Below are 17,502 nucleotides of genomic sequence, written 5' to 3'. Positions count from 1 at the left end.
GCTGTGGTCATGGTGTCTCTTCACAGCAATAAAACTCATAAGACATACCTGGAGAAACTGAGTCTCAGGAGAGCTACTAAGGAGCCTGAACTTTAAAGTAATATCGAATAAAAGTAGCTATTAGTGAAGGAGCACAAATATCCTCAAGTTCTCTGTCAAATGCACAGTGTTACCAGCTTTAATGGCCTCTTCCTGTGAGCCGTGTCCTAACACAACGTTTTCTCCTTTGCGGTTACCACGGCATCTGTCAGAGTATGAGTCACGGCCAGTTTCCCTGATGGGCTGTGAATTTTGCACGGATGGCATCGTATTCCTGCATCCCTAGCAGTGCACCTAGGACCCAGGAGACTCTTAGTAAATGTTGGCAGAATCAATTAGTGAACTAATTAGCGAAGTAGTATTTTCTCGGCATGCGCCGTGGAGTACAGGTGAGGATTAGCTTCTAATGTTTTAAGGACAGACTTCACTTCAGGGCCAAAATTCAGTCCTACCTGCCATATCTCGGCAGAGGAGACTCATATGAGAACAGTCTGGGGGAAAATAAGGACCACAGGTGAAAGGCTCTCACCACTGAGAAACAGACAAACACCAGGCTGCAAAACAAGGCAACACGTAAGTCTTCAAGATGTGAACTGCTGCTGGCTGCTTCGCTATTTTCTTGAGAATTAGTTTTGCATTTTTTTCTCATGTTACTTTTGATGTCACTTTACACACCGAGTATATGAGACCGACAAACTTTAATTTCAGCTCTGAAATTTTCTTAATGCCAATTTTATAAAAAAATAACGAAAGTTTATCTTTGTTAAAATTTACTATACAAATCCACACCCATGACAAAACATTAAAGACTGAATTATCTTTACAAAAGTCACTGTGTGCGTGTGTGTGTGTGAGAGCGCACGTGCACATCCGTCATGAGAAACAATCGCTTCTTAGCACAGGACTGCTTCAGACCTTGAAAGCAATGCCAAACATCAACGCAGACTCCGTGGGCAATAGTGGGACATGCTGCCCAAGAACTCACAGCAGCTAATAACGGGTTAGGAATAAGCTTCAAAATGCCAGAAAAGCAAAATTTAAAAGTTCTAGGAAGTCAATTTATGAAAGAGAAGAAAAACCAAGACACAAAAGTGGCTAATGGGGGAGGAGGAGGAGCCCTTAGTAGGGCAACAGAAAAGGTCTGACTCTGAAGACAGTAGGATACAGTATATCAAGTTTATAGCCATTAATTCCACGTGTAGAAAGATGTCCTTCATTTTAGCAGACGTGCACTCAACTATTTAGAATTCCTGAAAGGGTTAATAAAAGATTAAAGTGTGACTGGGAATGATGACACTCAGGAGCCTGAGGGTGGCAGGGAAATCCAGAATTCAAAGCTAGCCTGGGCTACACAGAGACCTTCATCTCAAAAACTAAAAATATGTGTGCATATGTGTGGGGGTGTATAAAGAAAGGGCAAATGTGTCAAAATAATGAATTAACAATCAAGGAATCTGGGTCAATGTGTTCATTCAGCTATTCTTCGAAATTTTCTGTAAATATATTTTTCTAAATAAAACCTTGTGTTTAGAAAAAAAAAACAAAAAGAGTGACCTGCCCTCACAAGGCAAGGCATTGTCTCTAGCTGGATCTCACTCTCCCACTTTAGAAATAAAACCACAGGGAAAACACCGGTATCTGCTGGAATCCTATAATGTGCAAACAATAAAAAAGAGATACTCTGATTAAAGACAGACGTCACTGCTACGACTCCAAGGCTAACACTTTTCTCTGCTGGGCTACAATACAATGCCTCGTGAGGGCTTTGCTGGCTGTACTTAAAGCATGCTCTGCAAAAGATGCATTACCACTAGTACTTTGGAGAGAGTAGACGTTTGTTGGGGGGTCTTATCGAAACCACTTAGCCCTTAGGACAAACTTGAATATTATTGTGAGCCTCCCAGCGAGGGAGAAGAGTAGGGGAGAAGGAGAGGGAGGGAGGAAGGAGGAAGAAAGGAAAGGAAGAGAAAAGCAGTTCTCTGTATTTTTAAAGAAGCATTTACAAACGCCCCTCCCCAAAAGAATGAACAAAAGCAGACGTTTTCTTGTAATAACAGGATTATAAGGTGCTGTGGGTCTGAGGAGGAGCTGCGTGGAAGACACCCTAAGTGTAGTGCAGTTGTATTTCAGCAGGCAAGCGACAACCCCCTTCATGTTTCATAGAACTTACCCAACAGACCTGCAAAGCCAAGATCTGTATTTCTAGCATTTGAATATATATTCTGTTCCATTAGTGAGGCTGCCACAGCCTTCACCCTGCACTAAGTAGTGAACTGGCTTCTGAAAACTGAGGACTTAAAGCCATCCGAATTCTGTTTAGCAATATTGATGACAACTGGCCCTTTTACTTACAGGACCAATAGCTGACAGGTTTGTGGGTGTGGTGGTTGGAAAGAAAATTCCCCCTTAAGGGAGTAGCACTATTAGGAGGTGTGGCCTTGCTGGAGGAAGTGTGTCACCGAGAGGCTTTGAGGTCTTTTTCTCAAGCTGCTCTCAGAGTGACAGCCAGTGGACTTCCTGTTAGCTCCAGCACCATCTTTGCCCGCATGCCGCCACGCTCCCTGCCATAATGATAGCAGACTCAACCTCTGAAACTGTAAGCCAGCCCCAAGTAAAAGTTTCATTTGTAAGAGTTGCTGTGGTCACGGTGTCTCTTCATATATATTCATACAAATAAAAGTGAACGTAAAAAAAAGAGCACGAGCCTAAATAATGTGCCTGCTACGTATCTTATAAACATACTTCTGTCCTCATGAACCAGAACAACAAAGTATAAGAGAAGAATGTTTTATTTAACTGATTCACGTCTGAAAATTATTTTTAATTGATGTAATATAAATACAAAAAGCTCCAAACTCAGGGGTATAAGGAACTTAGAATATGAGAAACTGCATCTCACGCATCTGCCCAGCACTGACCAAGCACCCAGCATCACAGACACCGTTGTAACACACAGTGTTTCTATCTTATTTTGTAACTAATACAGGACTTTCTTTTTTGAATTATTATTTTAAAAGAAACAAACTCAGCCGGGCGGTGGTGGCGCACGCCTTTAATCCCAGCACTCGGGAGGCAGAGGCAGGCGGATCTCTGTGAGTTTGAGACCAGCCTGGTCTACAAGAGCTAGTGCCAGGACAGGCTCCAAAGCTACAGAGAAACCCTGTCTCGAAAAAAAAAAAAAAGAAAAAAAAAAACAAGAAACAAACTCAAAGACTTCTGGATGATTTTATCTGACTGATTTTTCTTTCTTACAGATTCTAGTTCTTAAGAGTTTTACAGTTTAATTCTAAGAGGAAAATATGACTGAAATTAAACTCGACCAAAAAGACTCCTCAGGCAATCTCAGTAATTACATACAATTTTCTATATTTTTAACAAGTGATTTTTTTTTAAAGAAAATGTTCCTTTATAAGAAGCTGAAGGAATGCTCCTCCACTAAATTGCTTTTAAACTAACAGAACTGCAGAATTTCCCTCCCAGAGTACCCAAGACTGATTCTATCTATGGTTTGCAGTCAGGAACTATGTAGAAAAATTTTCATAAGAATGGTAAGAAGGCAAAATATAGATATGTAAATGATCAACTATATCCTCATTCTCCCATATACAACATTATTGTTGTTTTCCTAAGACATATTTCATTTCTCTTGGCTCAAAGTCTGAAACTATGTATGTACAGTGAACAACTGACCAGGGCACTCTACAAAGTACTCTTGTATTCACAATCAACATTGACCCATTCATAATGGTGTTCAGCACACATTATTATAATTTTGTACCTTTTAGGCTCACTGGTTTTGTTGTTGTTGATTCTGTTATTATTTTGATTTCTGTTTTGGGGCTTTCTTTGTTTTGTTTTGTGAGACAGAGTTTCTCCGTGTAGCTCTGGCTATGCTTGAACTCGCTCTGGAGACCAGGCTGACCTCAAACTCATGGAGAACCTCCTGCCTCTACCTCCCAAGTGCTGGGATTAACGTCAAGTTGACCATTGCCCGGCTGGCTTATTGTTATTTATAATATTTTTTTATTCGTTTCACTTGCACTTCCAAATGTCTGTAGGCCCAGAAAAGAATACATTTGAATTGTATCTGCAAGTTAGTATTCCATCAGCTACATTTCCAGCCAGGTCCTAATGAGATACAGCGGATACATGCACGTTTAGGGGAGGAGAGGTAAAATAATGGTGTTTGAACACTAATCTACATACTGAGCCATCAAGTATTGATGAATACATCCTATAAAAAGTACAAATGGAACTTACTCATAAACAAATGTCTCACTCATACAGCACGGGGCAGGAAGGGGGATGATTCCAAGACCCACAGCTGTCTCTACCGGATGGACTTCACACTCAGGGGCGAGATACACGACGCTGATCACAGTTGTGTGTTTCACAGCTCTGCTCTGGATAAAGTTCAGTGCCTTGCAGACATAAACACAACCTATTCCACAGAAGGCACTAAAACCTGCGTCGTGCATTAGCCGTTTAAAATACGCATGCACCGACATTCCAGACAGCAATGAATGGTCGCCACCCACCCAGTGCAGCATCCCTTCTTAGTTTCCGTTATTAGAGACCTGGTCACTGCTTACAAGAGTAAATTATTCCACTAACTGCTGGCAAATTAAAAAAAAAAATCAGGCTTAAAGCTTTCTGAGTTTTATAACACAAGAGAAATCGGGCAATTGTATAAAATAAAGAACTAGTTTCTAGTATCTAACTACAAAGATGAAGTGTCTGAAATATTTATCTCCTATTTTTGAGTAAAATAATTCTACCTGCACATAAGAGGAAGAGTGACCCTCCCAAAGTAAATGCAGTACACCTATCAGTCCTCTCTCCGAGAAGAGATCCCAAAGTAAATGCAGTACACCTATCAGTCCTCTCTCCGAGAAGAGATCCCAAAGTAAATGCAGTACACCCATCAGTCCTCTCTCCGAGAAGATATCCCACAGTAGATGCAGTACAGTCCTCTCTCTGAGAAGATATTCCAGACTGAATTTCCAGAAAGTCACGGCTCCATTTCCACACGCCAACTCCCTTTACTGAAACTGGTGTAGACAGAAATGCCTTTAGCTGTGTGCCCCTTTCCCACGGGTCACAGGGCCCACACCCATCACCATTTCAGGGTGCCAGGGACTAAAAACGTCAAGTGGTCTGCTCCCACTCTAGAGGGCTCCAGCTAAGGGTTAAAAACGCCCCCTTTTTTGTTTCCAGGTCTCCTTTGCCCATTTGTTAAACCACTGCTTCTAAACTGTCCCCGGTGAGTGAGAAAGTCACCCAAGTAACCGTTTTGTCAAAAGCAAGAAGACGTGCAGACTGAGATGAAGCGTGGACCACAGTGGACTTAAACATAGACTCGCGGCTTAATTAATTTTCAATTAATTCCTAATATATCATTATATCACACAGGGGTTCTTAGAAAAGAGATGAACAAATAGGTTGTTTTCCCCTGTTCATTATTCTTTGTACAGTTTTGTCCAATACAACTATCATCTTTAAAATGTCACCATTAGCGGTGAGTGAAGTCCGTAGGACAGTCAGACTTACCCGAGGCGCGCCTTGTGAACCGGTTTATAACTGGAGCTAAAAAAAGAAGCAGAATAATATGATTAGATTTTTTTAAAAATCTTATTTATCCCCAAACCAAGAAAGATTCAAATCAGTTAAGTAATTCCATAATTTCAAAATAAACTAGAATGCATAAGTAATACAAGAATAAATATAAACCATATAAAATTAAATGGTCAGAATAAAGCATTTACTACCAACAAAAGAAATAAAAATCCCTAAAGAAATGTAACATAAAATCAATGTTTCACCTATCAAATTAATTTCCCCTAAAGACTTTAAATAAAAACCCTTTGTTAAAGTACATTTATGCCACCCAACTGGAGGAGAACAAACGTATAAATGCTGCTAGGAAACAAAGGGGCAGCTACATCAAACGCCAGCTAAGCTCTGTCCTTCTCAATCTGCTCTGGGAGGTGAGTCTTGAGGAAGAGCTATAGAGAAAGGAAAAGCAACATATAAACAGGTCGTTTGAGCAGTAGACTTTTAGGAAACGAAACTGAAAATGTTCACACTCATGCTTAGGTGAAGGGCAGTGTGCCTTGGCTAGCCTTAGAATAATGTGTGAGAGGTCCACGACACGCAATGTGCACACAGGAAGCTGTGGGCACAGGCTCGGGCATCCTGCACTCACTGCTCTGTCTGTCCACGGCCTGATTCCACTCAGTTCTGGGTTTCTTCTTGGATGTGCAGACATAAATATCTCAAGAAATGGAAAAGTTTTGATGTTCTTTTAAGGGAAATGGATAAATGAGTGAATCACGTTACGTAGAAAGGCCAGCATGTATATTCAAAAAATCATGGGTCTGCTATGCTATGTGTTAACACTTTAAGACTTCTAAAGCAGCAATTATGAAGGCTGTTTACGCTACGGAGACAGAGAAGACACAATTCTTCCCAACACTGTGGTTCCATGAAGGGTATGTTGGCACAGGAACAAGGATTTGGAGAAAGGCTATGTGAGGCAGATGCTCCAAGCTTTAAACTTCATTATCTCTATGTGTTTTTGATAAGGAAATGCTACAGTGAAATTTTTAAAAAGAGATGACCTTGCGGTAGATCTCTCTCTCTCTCTCTCTCTCTCTCTCTCTCTCTCTCTCTCTCTCTCTCTCTCTCTCTCACACACACACACACACACACACACACACACATTCTGCAGCAAAGTTTGAGGCTAAAAGCCTAGAAACACTGCAGAAAAAGGAGGGGAGGACAAGAGAGGGGAGAAACTGAGTTCTGAAACTGTACAGAAAGAGGTCAATGCATTTTCCTCCACACCAGTCTTCACTAACATAAAGGGTTAACCTTGTGAAAAAACTCAAAATCCACCCATTAAAACAATATATAAGCTGGTGCACATCTTTAATCTCAGCACAGAGGAAGCAACGGCAGGCAGACCTCTGAGTTCAAGACTTTCAAGGACGACTTGAGACAGCAGAGATTAATCCAACCACAGGAATGCAGGCGTGGGAGCGTGGGCAGGTGAAGGTAAAGGCCAATCACAGCCCTGGGAAGGAACACAGACCCCTTCCTTGCTCAGTGCCCCAGCCCGCCAGCCTCTTCAGAAGCCACTGTGGCCTCCAGTGTGGTATGTTCTTCACTCCAGGGGCCTTACATTTCTCCATTTTTCTTTAAGGAAGATTTCCCACAGCGATCCTATCATCTACAGCATCTTTTCCTTTTGGAAGGGATCAAAGCCTACGGTCTTGGACATGATATCTGTATGTCCCACCATACTCTTATACATCCAGATATGTCTTCTGAAATTGCGGGAACTATTTTAATTGTCAGACTAACTCAGAGCACAACCGTGACAGTCAACCTCCAGAACACTCCTGCACAAGAAGGACAGTCCTGCATCCCAGGGTTGTGTTCTGTCCGACACCTGTTATTATATCTTTGTGTGTGTGTGTGTGTGTGTGTGTGTGTACTGTGTGTTCACGCATGTGTGTTGCTCTATAGCAGAGGGCGACCTTCAGTTTTCAAGCTCCCCTTCCACCTTGTTTGAGACAGTCTCTTGGAATTGTTAGTTTTAGCTTTTGTCTTTTTTTCCCTCCATGTATGCCAAGCTAGCTGGCTACAAGCTTCTAGGAATCCTGCTGTCTCTGCCTCCCATGTCCACAGAGGAGCACTGAGACTCCAGACTCAATCTCACATGGCTCTATGTGGTTTTCAGGGATCCAAACTTAGATTCAAACTTTGCATGGTAAGCCCTTTCACAAATAAATCATGTTGCGAGCCCCTGTACAGCCAGCTTTTCAATAACCTGCTAGACATTCAAGTCTGCAAGAGTTTATCTATAGCCATCTGAGCCTAGATACTAACTGTGCATACATATACATGACTCCTTTATACAGTTTTAATATATAACACTCCCCAGTAGTGGGCTGTCAAGATGGGTTAGCATCCCTAGAACCATGTAAAGGGAGAAGGAAAGAGTAAACTTCATAGAGCTGTCCCCGATTTCCATGTGTAGACTGTCATATACACACACACGCATGCACACACACACACACACACACACACACACACGCACGCACCATGAACACATATGCATAGAAATAATAGTTTTTTAACTTCCCCAGCAGAATGATCGTTTGAATCAAAAGATTAAGTTTTCGTTCTTATATTTTGTTTTGTCTGGAATTTTACTCTGACATGATTTTAGAACACTTATCCCCTTGCTGCCACGCAGTCTGTGGTATGTGAGTGACCAGAACAATCCATTTGGCCAGACTCCATCCACAACATTCATGTTCTTCAAAGTCCCACACAGGTGGGAGAGTCTAACCATGTTGTCTTCTTCCTCACATGCTAAAGTCCATATCTACCTAAACACCACAAAGTACCCTCCTTTGTGTGTCCCTCCCTGACAGGCTTTTGAGATAGTGGGTCTACCTTCCAATTGTGAACGTGTAAGCCACGTGAAGATGATCTTCATAATAAATGGGGTCTAGAAGGGGACAGTTAGCCAGAAGAGCTGTGACAGGATAAGTGGTTTGCCATAGTCAAGACGTGTACAGTGTTTGGTGATCAGCAAAATTCCAGTCCCTCATATCTCTACCCCCACACCCTCTTTAAGAGACACAGCAACAAGTCTTGCCTGCATTCACTTGTAGGAAGGAAGTTAAGACATCACATTTTTTTCTGAAGTTTTAATCTAGTTAGCAGCATAGGGGAGGAGACTGGAAGTAAGTGTGCATCTGGCCAGCAATGACCTACACGCTCTCCCAGGAGCCACGCCAGGGAAGAGAGCAGGAGGAAGGCCAGGGTGGCGATGCACATGTCACTACGGTGAAAGCCCACAAAAGGGGCCCTGGGTCATGCTGCTGGCCCACTGAATCACTCCCATAGAACCTGATGAATTGCTTAGCTTTGATTTACAGGAGCTGAATGGTAAGATCCTCTTGCTGACACACTGTGTGCCACTAAACTCACTTTAGTTCCTGTGCTCCCAGGAACCCAGTCCACTGTCCTCCTGCACCTGGAGCATCCTCAAGAGGAAAAGTTCCCACACCTGAGGTGAACTGAAGGCATGCCTCCTTTCCCCGGGAGAACCAGTGCCTGAGCGCTTCCTCTGTCCACAGAAACTGCTGTTTTACTCTTTGTATCCGGCTGTCCTGGCACGTAAAACGAGCTAAGTTAATACCCACCAGATGGATCGATAAACTGTAGAGTACACAGAACAAGCCTCTTTGCTTCTGCCTCATTCCTGGCTGCAAGGATGGACACAGGCACAGGGCAGGGGAGGGGGATTCTAACAGTCTCTGCCCTTGAAGGGCTGAGCCAAGTCTATTCAGATTTCCACATACAGTTGCTTCCAGGGCTTACCTAACTTAGAAAAATAGGTGAAAGAGGAATTCAGTGAAGGTTGAAAAGCAAGATAGTTCATAAAATAGAAGTCGGTTAAAAGCACAAAGCAAGGAGACCTGCCTTCAAAATGCATGGACACTGCTTTCATCTCTGAGCATGAAGCTGTTGGAGACATTCCAAGCTAAACAAATAGGATCTGAATCGTGATTTGTGCACTCGCTCTCTCTCTCTTGCATGCTCACACACACACACACACACACACACACACACACACATGCACACAGGCACCCCATCTATACTAGTGGCACACTGGACCTTTTTGCAGAACAGTGTTCATATGCCCTGGAGTAAAATACATTCAACCCTCTTAGATTCTGCAAAATAATTAGCATTTCTGTCCTCATAATAGTTGTCCTCTCTCTCTCTTTAAGAAATAAACACTTTTTATATCTGTTAGTTGACTAAATAAAAGATTGGTCAAATTGTAAATGGAAATGCATAAGCTAATTATTTTTGACAGAATAAATACCCAGAATGAATTCATTTAACGTATATCAATGTTTTTTTATAAAAAATCAAATAAAGTTCACCCTTGAACCAAGAAAAAAATCTAAAATTTTAAAAGATTAACAAAATACTTTTTCAAGTAGCACACATATGTACTGAAGGGCAGAACAAGGTAAATATGGCTCTGGCAGGCTTTACCCTTCCCCCATCCCCTCTGCTTTGCTAAACTGTTAGATTATATTCCTAAAGCTAGCCACCAAGGTTTATTCCCTTATTTGGCCACTTTCTTCTCCTAAGGCTGACCATGAAGGTCCAGCTAGCCAAGTATTGAAGTCCAGCATTCAAAAGATTCCCCATTTGGCTACCCTAATTAACAAGCTCAATCAAAACAAACCAACTCATCCTAACAAGGGATTTCCCCCTTTTCCTGTATTTTTGTAGGCAGAGACTGCTTATTAATTCCCGGCCACCCAGACTCGAATAATCACACAAAAAATTATATTAATTACACTGCTTGACCTATTAGCTCAGGCTTCTTATTAACTAACTCTTACATCTTAAATTAATCCATTTCTATTCATATGTGTATTGGCACGAGGCTGTAGCTTATTGATAAAGATCTGGCATCTGTCTCTTTCAGCAGCTTCATGGCATCTCCTTGACTCCACCTACTCTCTCTATCTCTGTTCAGATTTCCCACCTGATTTTACTTTGCTAAGCCATTGGCTAAAACAGTTCTTTATTAACCAAAGGTATGAACACATATTCACAGCATACAGAGGGGAATCCCGCATAAACTACCATTTGCCTTTGGGTCACACCTGTCTCCCCTCTATCTAGAGGCCTAACGGTTCGTCCTGGCTGCCCACAACCGAAATAATCACACAGAAACTGTATTCATTAAATCACTGCTTGGCCCATTAGCTCTAACTTCTTATTGGCTAATTCTTACATCTTAAATTAACCCATTTCTATTAATCTGTGTATCACCACGAGGTCGTGGCCTACCAGCAAAGTTTCCGTGTGTCTGTCTCCAGTGGTGGCGACTTCACGGTGTCTCCTGACTCCACCTTCTTCCTCCAGCATTCCATTTAGTACCCCCCATCTCTGTTCCCCTATAACTCTGCTATAGGCCCAAAGCAGTTCCTCTATTCATTAACCAATCAAAGCAACACACACACGAAGGACCTCCCACGCCACAGAGGCAGTCCCCTGTCCCCTCTCCCTTGTCCTCCATCCCTGTCTTCGTCTCACATTCTCTGCCTTTTGTCCCTCTAGGGCAAATGGAGATTCTCTGTGCTGAGAACTTGGTCTTGGGGTGCCTTGTGCAGATTCCCGTCCTTTCCTGTATATTTTGTACATATTCAACTCTTGGTCCCAAGAATGGCATTTATTTTCTATTATTCTACTAAAAGCTGGTGGGTTTCTATCCCTCCTACAAATACTTGAAGATACTCATTACAGTCCCACAAGCTCTTGCCCTGGACTTCAGAAATACCATATACTGGCCTCTAGAGGGGAACACCAGGGCAGACTCCCAATTTCAGGGGGCTTCTCCAAACCCTAACTGCTGAGACATGGATTATAAACCACATAGCTCATGGTCAGCTCTAGCCTTAGGTGGCCGTGTGAGGTGTGGGCATCTGAGGAACATTGTTTGCAGCAGGGATACAGGCCCGGTCTCCATCCAACCTGCTCACGTGGATTGTGGCTGGAAGCAGGTCAGGGTGAAACAGCACTTCAGTTTTTAGAATGGTCCAACTTGAAGGATCATTCAAAAGGCCTACAATTTTGTTCAATTTGTTAAACCAAATGCCTCCAAATAAACTGATATTTTAAAATATCACTATAGGAAGCAACAAATTAGCTAGAGAGCACATTTGTGTATATGAGGGAACATGAGTCTTCTCTTTGTAATTCACGAAGGCCTTGCCAACAATGCTGCCTTCCATGGAGAAAAGAAAACAGTTTCAACTAACGGAGTCCCAACATGACTAACTTTATGAAACCACACAGACGCAAGGCAGGGACAAAGGCCAAGGAAAAAGTTTCCCAAACTCTCTCCAGATTTTAAATACTCTCTTCTTGGGAAAATGACGCTGTCCTACTACAGAAATGCAACCTCTGCATGTCCATGCACTAAGCTCTCCTCCAACGCTTGGGTACAGCAGAGACGGCAAAGTCAAGTCAACAGCAAAGGGTTGTTTCCATGTGGGAGGGTGAATAATCCAGACTGGACTCGTGACTTCAGAAGTTGAGAGTTCGAACTGCCACACACACATAAAGTCACCACAAAGGCCACTTTGGAAAACATAGAAGTTTTGAAATGAATAACTACACAAACAAGAAGGGGTGTGACAATGACCTCCTCCTAAAAACAGTCCTACTGCATACCCACAGTTGAGTTCCCCGGGTCTCCAAAAATGAAGATGTCCCTGCAGCCTTAGCACAGAAGATCTCCTGTAATACACCGTGTGTAGCGGTGCCTTTCATTGCTCCACCATGCCTTCCCAGTTCACCTCTTCCGGTGGCGAACAGCAAACAGCTATCTAAAGATATCTTGTATTTTGTATTGCCCATTTCTTCCTACATCAACTCTACGGGGCTGGGGTCTTCCCCGCTCTGCCTGGCCACTAATCCCACTAATCCCCAGCACTTACATGCACACATTAGGACCAACAAGTCTGAATGAACTATACTGACAGAAAGTTACCGACAAGGAGGTAATCCCTGACTCCTAAAGACCATTCGGATACAGGAAGGCCATCGTTAATGGAGTGTTAAGTTGGTGAGACTCACACATTACGGTACTGGCTGGAAACACTCAACAGATTTAAAAGCATCAAAAACTGACAACCCTTTCTTTGGCTTTGTTTCCCTCAAACATCAAAAATAATTTTCACTTATGTCCCGTGACTATGAAAATGGAACCTGGATTTTTGTCTAAAACATAAAAAGGGAAACATTTCACAAGAGATCCATCACAGTAAAGGCATGTCTCAGTGAAAGACCAGAAAAAAAGATTCCAACACCATCCATGTTTCTACTTTTTTTAGTTCAGGCGAAATTAATATTCAGTGACATGTACCATTTGATGAGCCTTGACAAATGTCCTAAGCTATGGACACAACACCCCAATACAGATTTAAGCATCTCAACACTGGACAGTTTCTATACCTGTGAGTCAGTTCCCACCATCCCATGAGAAGCTCTATTACAGTGCCCACACAACTGCTGCATTTCACCTGTCATTTAAATGTGAGGTTCGTTCTTGCTGCTGGCAGCATCAGCAGCTCATCTGTTTCTATTGCTTAGCAGTATCCCTTTGAATGAGAATGTTATAATTTATTCCTCTATTTTCCTGTTGGTGGACAATGACTTGTTTCCAGTTCAAATAATGTTTCGGTAAATATTTTCACAAAATATTTATAAACCTATACCTTTGTACCTCTTGAAGAACACTGAGACACGGGGCCATTGGATCGCCATAGGCGACTCTGTGTAACAGGCATGCAGTCTTCCTGTCTACTTTGTTATCCTTGGTTTACAGCATGCATAGATAGGTTTGAGTTGTCCCACATCACAGCCTACACAAGATATTGTTTGATTTAGCCCCTCTGGTACATATGTAATGGTATGTCCTTACAACTCTAAACCTTACTTCCCTAATAATTAAAACTACTAAGCTCTATTCTGTTGCTGATCAGCTACTCTTAAGACTTCTTTGTTGATAGTACCTAAGTTTCTATCTTTGGTTAAAATGTCTAATAGGAAAAAAAAACATAGAACATGCAATAGAAAAATTCCAGACGTCATAACAAAAGTGATAAGATATTTAAGAATAAAACCAACAAAAGATAGAAAACTCCTCTGAAAAAAAGGTAACAAAATAAAAATCAAAGAATCTGAGAGGATGGCAGAATAAAAAGAGAGATACTATGTTCATGGATAGGAGTCATTATAATTAAACATCTGTTCTCTATAATTTTATATAATTCGATGCAACTCCAACAAAACATTCATTGAAGATCTTATACAAAATGGGAGTTTGTTCTAAAATTTCTATAAAATAAAGGCCTTCAAGTAAACAATTTTGAAAGGCAAAAGGTGGTGTTACCATATCATGCAATCAGATCAGTATGAAGTCCTACTAATCGAGAGAGATTGATGGGAAGATAGCTAAATCAATAAATGGAATAGAGATTTTAGTTATAATCATGCATCCATGGAAACCTGAATTTAGAAATTAATGGGAAATCTAGGCGCAGTGATACTGCATCATGCTTGTAGTCTTGTATATTTTGGAGGCTGAGGCTGGAGGATGGCTTAAGCTTAATAATTGAAGACTAGCCTAGGCAACATACAGAGGTGCTGCCTCAGAAGAGCAATTAAAAATCCATGACAATGAGTCAATAAATTATGCATGCTGAAAATCATATTCTTAGACTGGCAAGATGGTTCAGTGTGACAAGGAACCTGTCACCAAGCCCTGGTGACTTGAGTTGGATCCCTGGGATTCAAGGGGTAGAAGAAGAGAAGGCAACCCCACCTTCCCTCTCTCAGGTAGAGAGACCCTGGGGCAAAACTTCTTGATTTCTAAGTTTCTTTAGACTCTTAAAGTTCTGCTTATCTAGATTATATCCATCAATATTCATTGTACTAGAGGTCAAAACTGAATGTCTTATATATTAAAGCTGAGAATAAACAAATACCATCTATAAAAAATACTATAATTTAAAAATTACATTTCTCAAAAGAAGCAAATGTTAAAGGGTTTGTGTGTGTGTGTGTGTGTGTGTGTGTGTGTGTGAACTTAGTCTCAAATGGCCGAGCCACCTCTTCAGTCCAGAAGCAAATTGTAGTAAATATTAGAATGATTTTACATTTTTCCAAATTTGGCATGATAGATTGTGCATTCCGTCCATTGGAGTATCAGATATTTACATGTTCCCTGGAGTCTGACCCCAAACTCAGATATCTGCCTCCAGATTAAAGGTGTGCACCACCATCACCCAGTCATAAAATACTCTTTTTACAAATAAGTTTTTGCTGAAGTTCAAACACTAAAATACATTTTGAATAATCTTTAAAGAAATATAAAGCAACTACTATACAATTAGTAAAAACTGAAAATCCTATTATTTCCTGTGCAACCTTTGTTAAGAGCCAATTCAGAAATCAAAGACCTGAGGCTGGAGAGATGGCTCAGTCATTAAAGGGTAGGCTCACAACTAAAAATACAAAAATCAAACATCTGTGAACAACTACGTCTGTAAGCTAAGACCCGAAAGAACCCTTCATCTCCTTCTAAACCATGTTAAGATATTAGGGATTTACATTGAATAAGTATACAATTATGGGTTCTAGTAATAAACTACGAAGTAATGTTAACTTGGAGAGGTCTAAATCTATCCCTCAGTGAGCTTACTTTTATAAATGTCACAACAGGAAGAAATGGAGGCAAGCTGTCAATGTAGCACAAAGATTTTCCCAATTAATTTATATTTCAGGCATGCATTCCTGTTTTTACTATGAGCACCTGTCTCATTTAAATAAAGCAGCATTTTAAGTCTTCCTATCTACTCTGTCCTGAAGTGTTCAAGCTGAGGTAAAAACGTAAGTTTGGGAATTTATAAACACAAACTTCTTTAGTCTAATAATTCGGTCTGTTTCCCAAAGGAGAGGGTGGTATAAAAATGATGTTTTAACTTGTGGCTTTCTTACCATTTCTTGAGGGGTTTTTTTGGGGGGGAAGTTGAGGTGGGAACAAAAACGTTACCTCAATTGTCACCCTGAATGTGAAACCTTTACAGGCAAGTCATGACTGGGTGGCTGTGTTCTCCACAGTTTATAGAATAATCAAAGGTCAGGTTCAAAGATAAAACAGGCTTGTTTTTAATATAATGAAATCTAAATCTTTGAGACTGAACTGAAAATAGACTACAGCTTATATATTTTATGAAATTATCTCTAAACGCTTTGAAGTATGTGTTAGCAAGCAAGCACCAGACACATCACTTACATGCATGAAGGTTTCGTGCCTTTTACATGTACATGTGTTTCATATTAGGCATTAAATATTAAGCTGAGTTTTAACTGAAGAAAAAAATTGACCACCCACAACAGCAAAGTGCAACCCACAGAGGAAAACTTTTAGAAAGCAGTGTTTCCCTCCTGCCCTTCCTGTTGCTTCCCTGTGAGGAAGGACAGGTAACACCACCAGTATCCATGGGGAAGCCCGAGATGACATCTGATTTCGCTGAAAGCCGTAGAGAGAGAAGCAGGCTCAAAGCCATGGAGAGGGCAACAGGCTCAGGACAGGGTGTTATTTCTGAGATCTTCTAGGAAACTGCATTTATCTTAAAGCTTTGTCTTTCTTCCATGACTTAAAACTTAACGATCCCTAATTAAACATAAGTAACATGATTAAAAATGACCACAGAAGATAAGTCAGAGTTCAAGGTACACAGAGGAATACAGATTTACAGGAGAGATTTTTGAGTTAAAGTGATTTATATCTTTATTATAAGACCAAATCTCCCTCTATATTCCACCAAACTTCTGTGTTAGTGCACACATACAACGACCGCCATGGCTCTCTGTGGGTCCTCTGTGGTCTAGACGCTGAAATCCGAACACCAGGGTTGATCACAATCACCCGCTAACAGAGTCCCCAACTGTGGCATTTATAGCTGTGGTCTTCAAAGTGTAGTTTCTGCACTGTGAAGCTGTATAGAAGCCTTTAAGGCAAAGGAAAAATAAGAACACATCCACAACGACCTCCTCCTCTCTGAATCACATACTGTGGGATACTTCTTCATACACACAGTAAGTTAATATATTGCTGCACTTATAAAATTTATAAATACGTATTGGGAGTATATACCCCAATACGTTTTATAGCTAAGTCATAATACAGTCAAGTGTTCAAAACAAACACTATTTCTAGTATATTTCTAAATATCATGGTTCTGAAATATTTTATGGAAGTACGGGAAGTACTCATCTGGGTGGAATAGATGAAGTAATTGGATCAGTGAAAGGCTGGGCTGCATGTTTCCCAGGGCACGAATAGGTAGCTTGTTTCTCGATCCGCTCTCTAAACAAGAGCTGAAAACAGATAACAGGCTCCACCTAGAACGACCTGGGTGGGTTAGGAACACAGCTGCCAGCTCAGAAGCCTGGCTCCACCACTTACTTACTTTGGGGAAGATGAAGCACCATGCACCTAACAGCCCTTGTTTAGCAAGGGGATGTAAGGAGCCCCAGATGTTCAGAATAATTATTAATAAATAAAAAGACACCATTTAACATTAGCCCTCTACAAGGGTAGGATGAAATGTCTGAGTCATATTTTAAATTAACTTGACCTTTTGGAAGGATGCTTTCGGGGTCTACTAGTATTTAACCAAATGGAAGCTTTTTCCCTGAAGAAAAATCCCTCAATATCACTACCATGAACTGTTCCGTCTTGGAACAGCTGATGTAAACTAAACAATGTCAGACCCAAACCAAACAGACACAGGCATAACTGTACATAGCGTATCTTCTTGGCTTCACTTTCATGTGGAATGT

At 41.2% G+C, this 17,502-nt stretch overlaps 1 protein-coding gene across 1 annotated transcript in view; it reads right to left on the bottom strand.

The window, feature by feature from the left end:
- Prkar2b (protein kinase cAMP-dependent type II regulatory subunit beta) overlaps positions 1–17,502 on the bottom strand; it is a 103,993-nt gene that overhangs the window by 77,780 nt on the left and 8,711 nt on the right. The window contains exon 2 of the mRNA XM_038336507.2: positions 5,590–5,625. Coding sequence (XP_038192435.1) covers positions 5,590–5,625 — 36 coding nt within the window. The remainder of the gene's footprint in view (positions 1–5,589; positions 5,626–17,502) is intronic.

Source organism: Arvicola amphibius, chromosome 7, assembly GCF_903992535.2.
Source record: "Arvicola amphibius chromosome 7, mArvAmp1.2, whole genome shotgun sequence".
In the NCBI taxonomy this organism is placed as follows: Eukaryota; Metazoa; Chordata; class Mammalia; order Rodentia; family Cricetidae; genus Arvicola; species Arvicola amphibius.
This window is presented reverse-complemented; position numbering and strand designations above follow the sequence as displayed.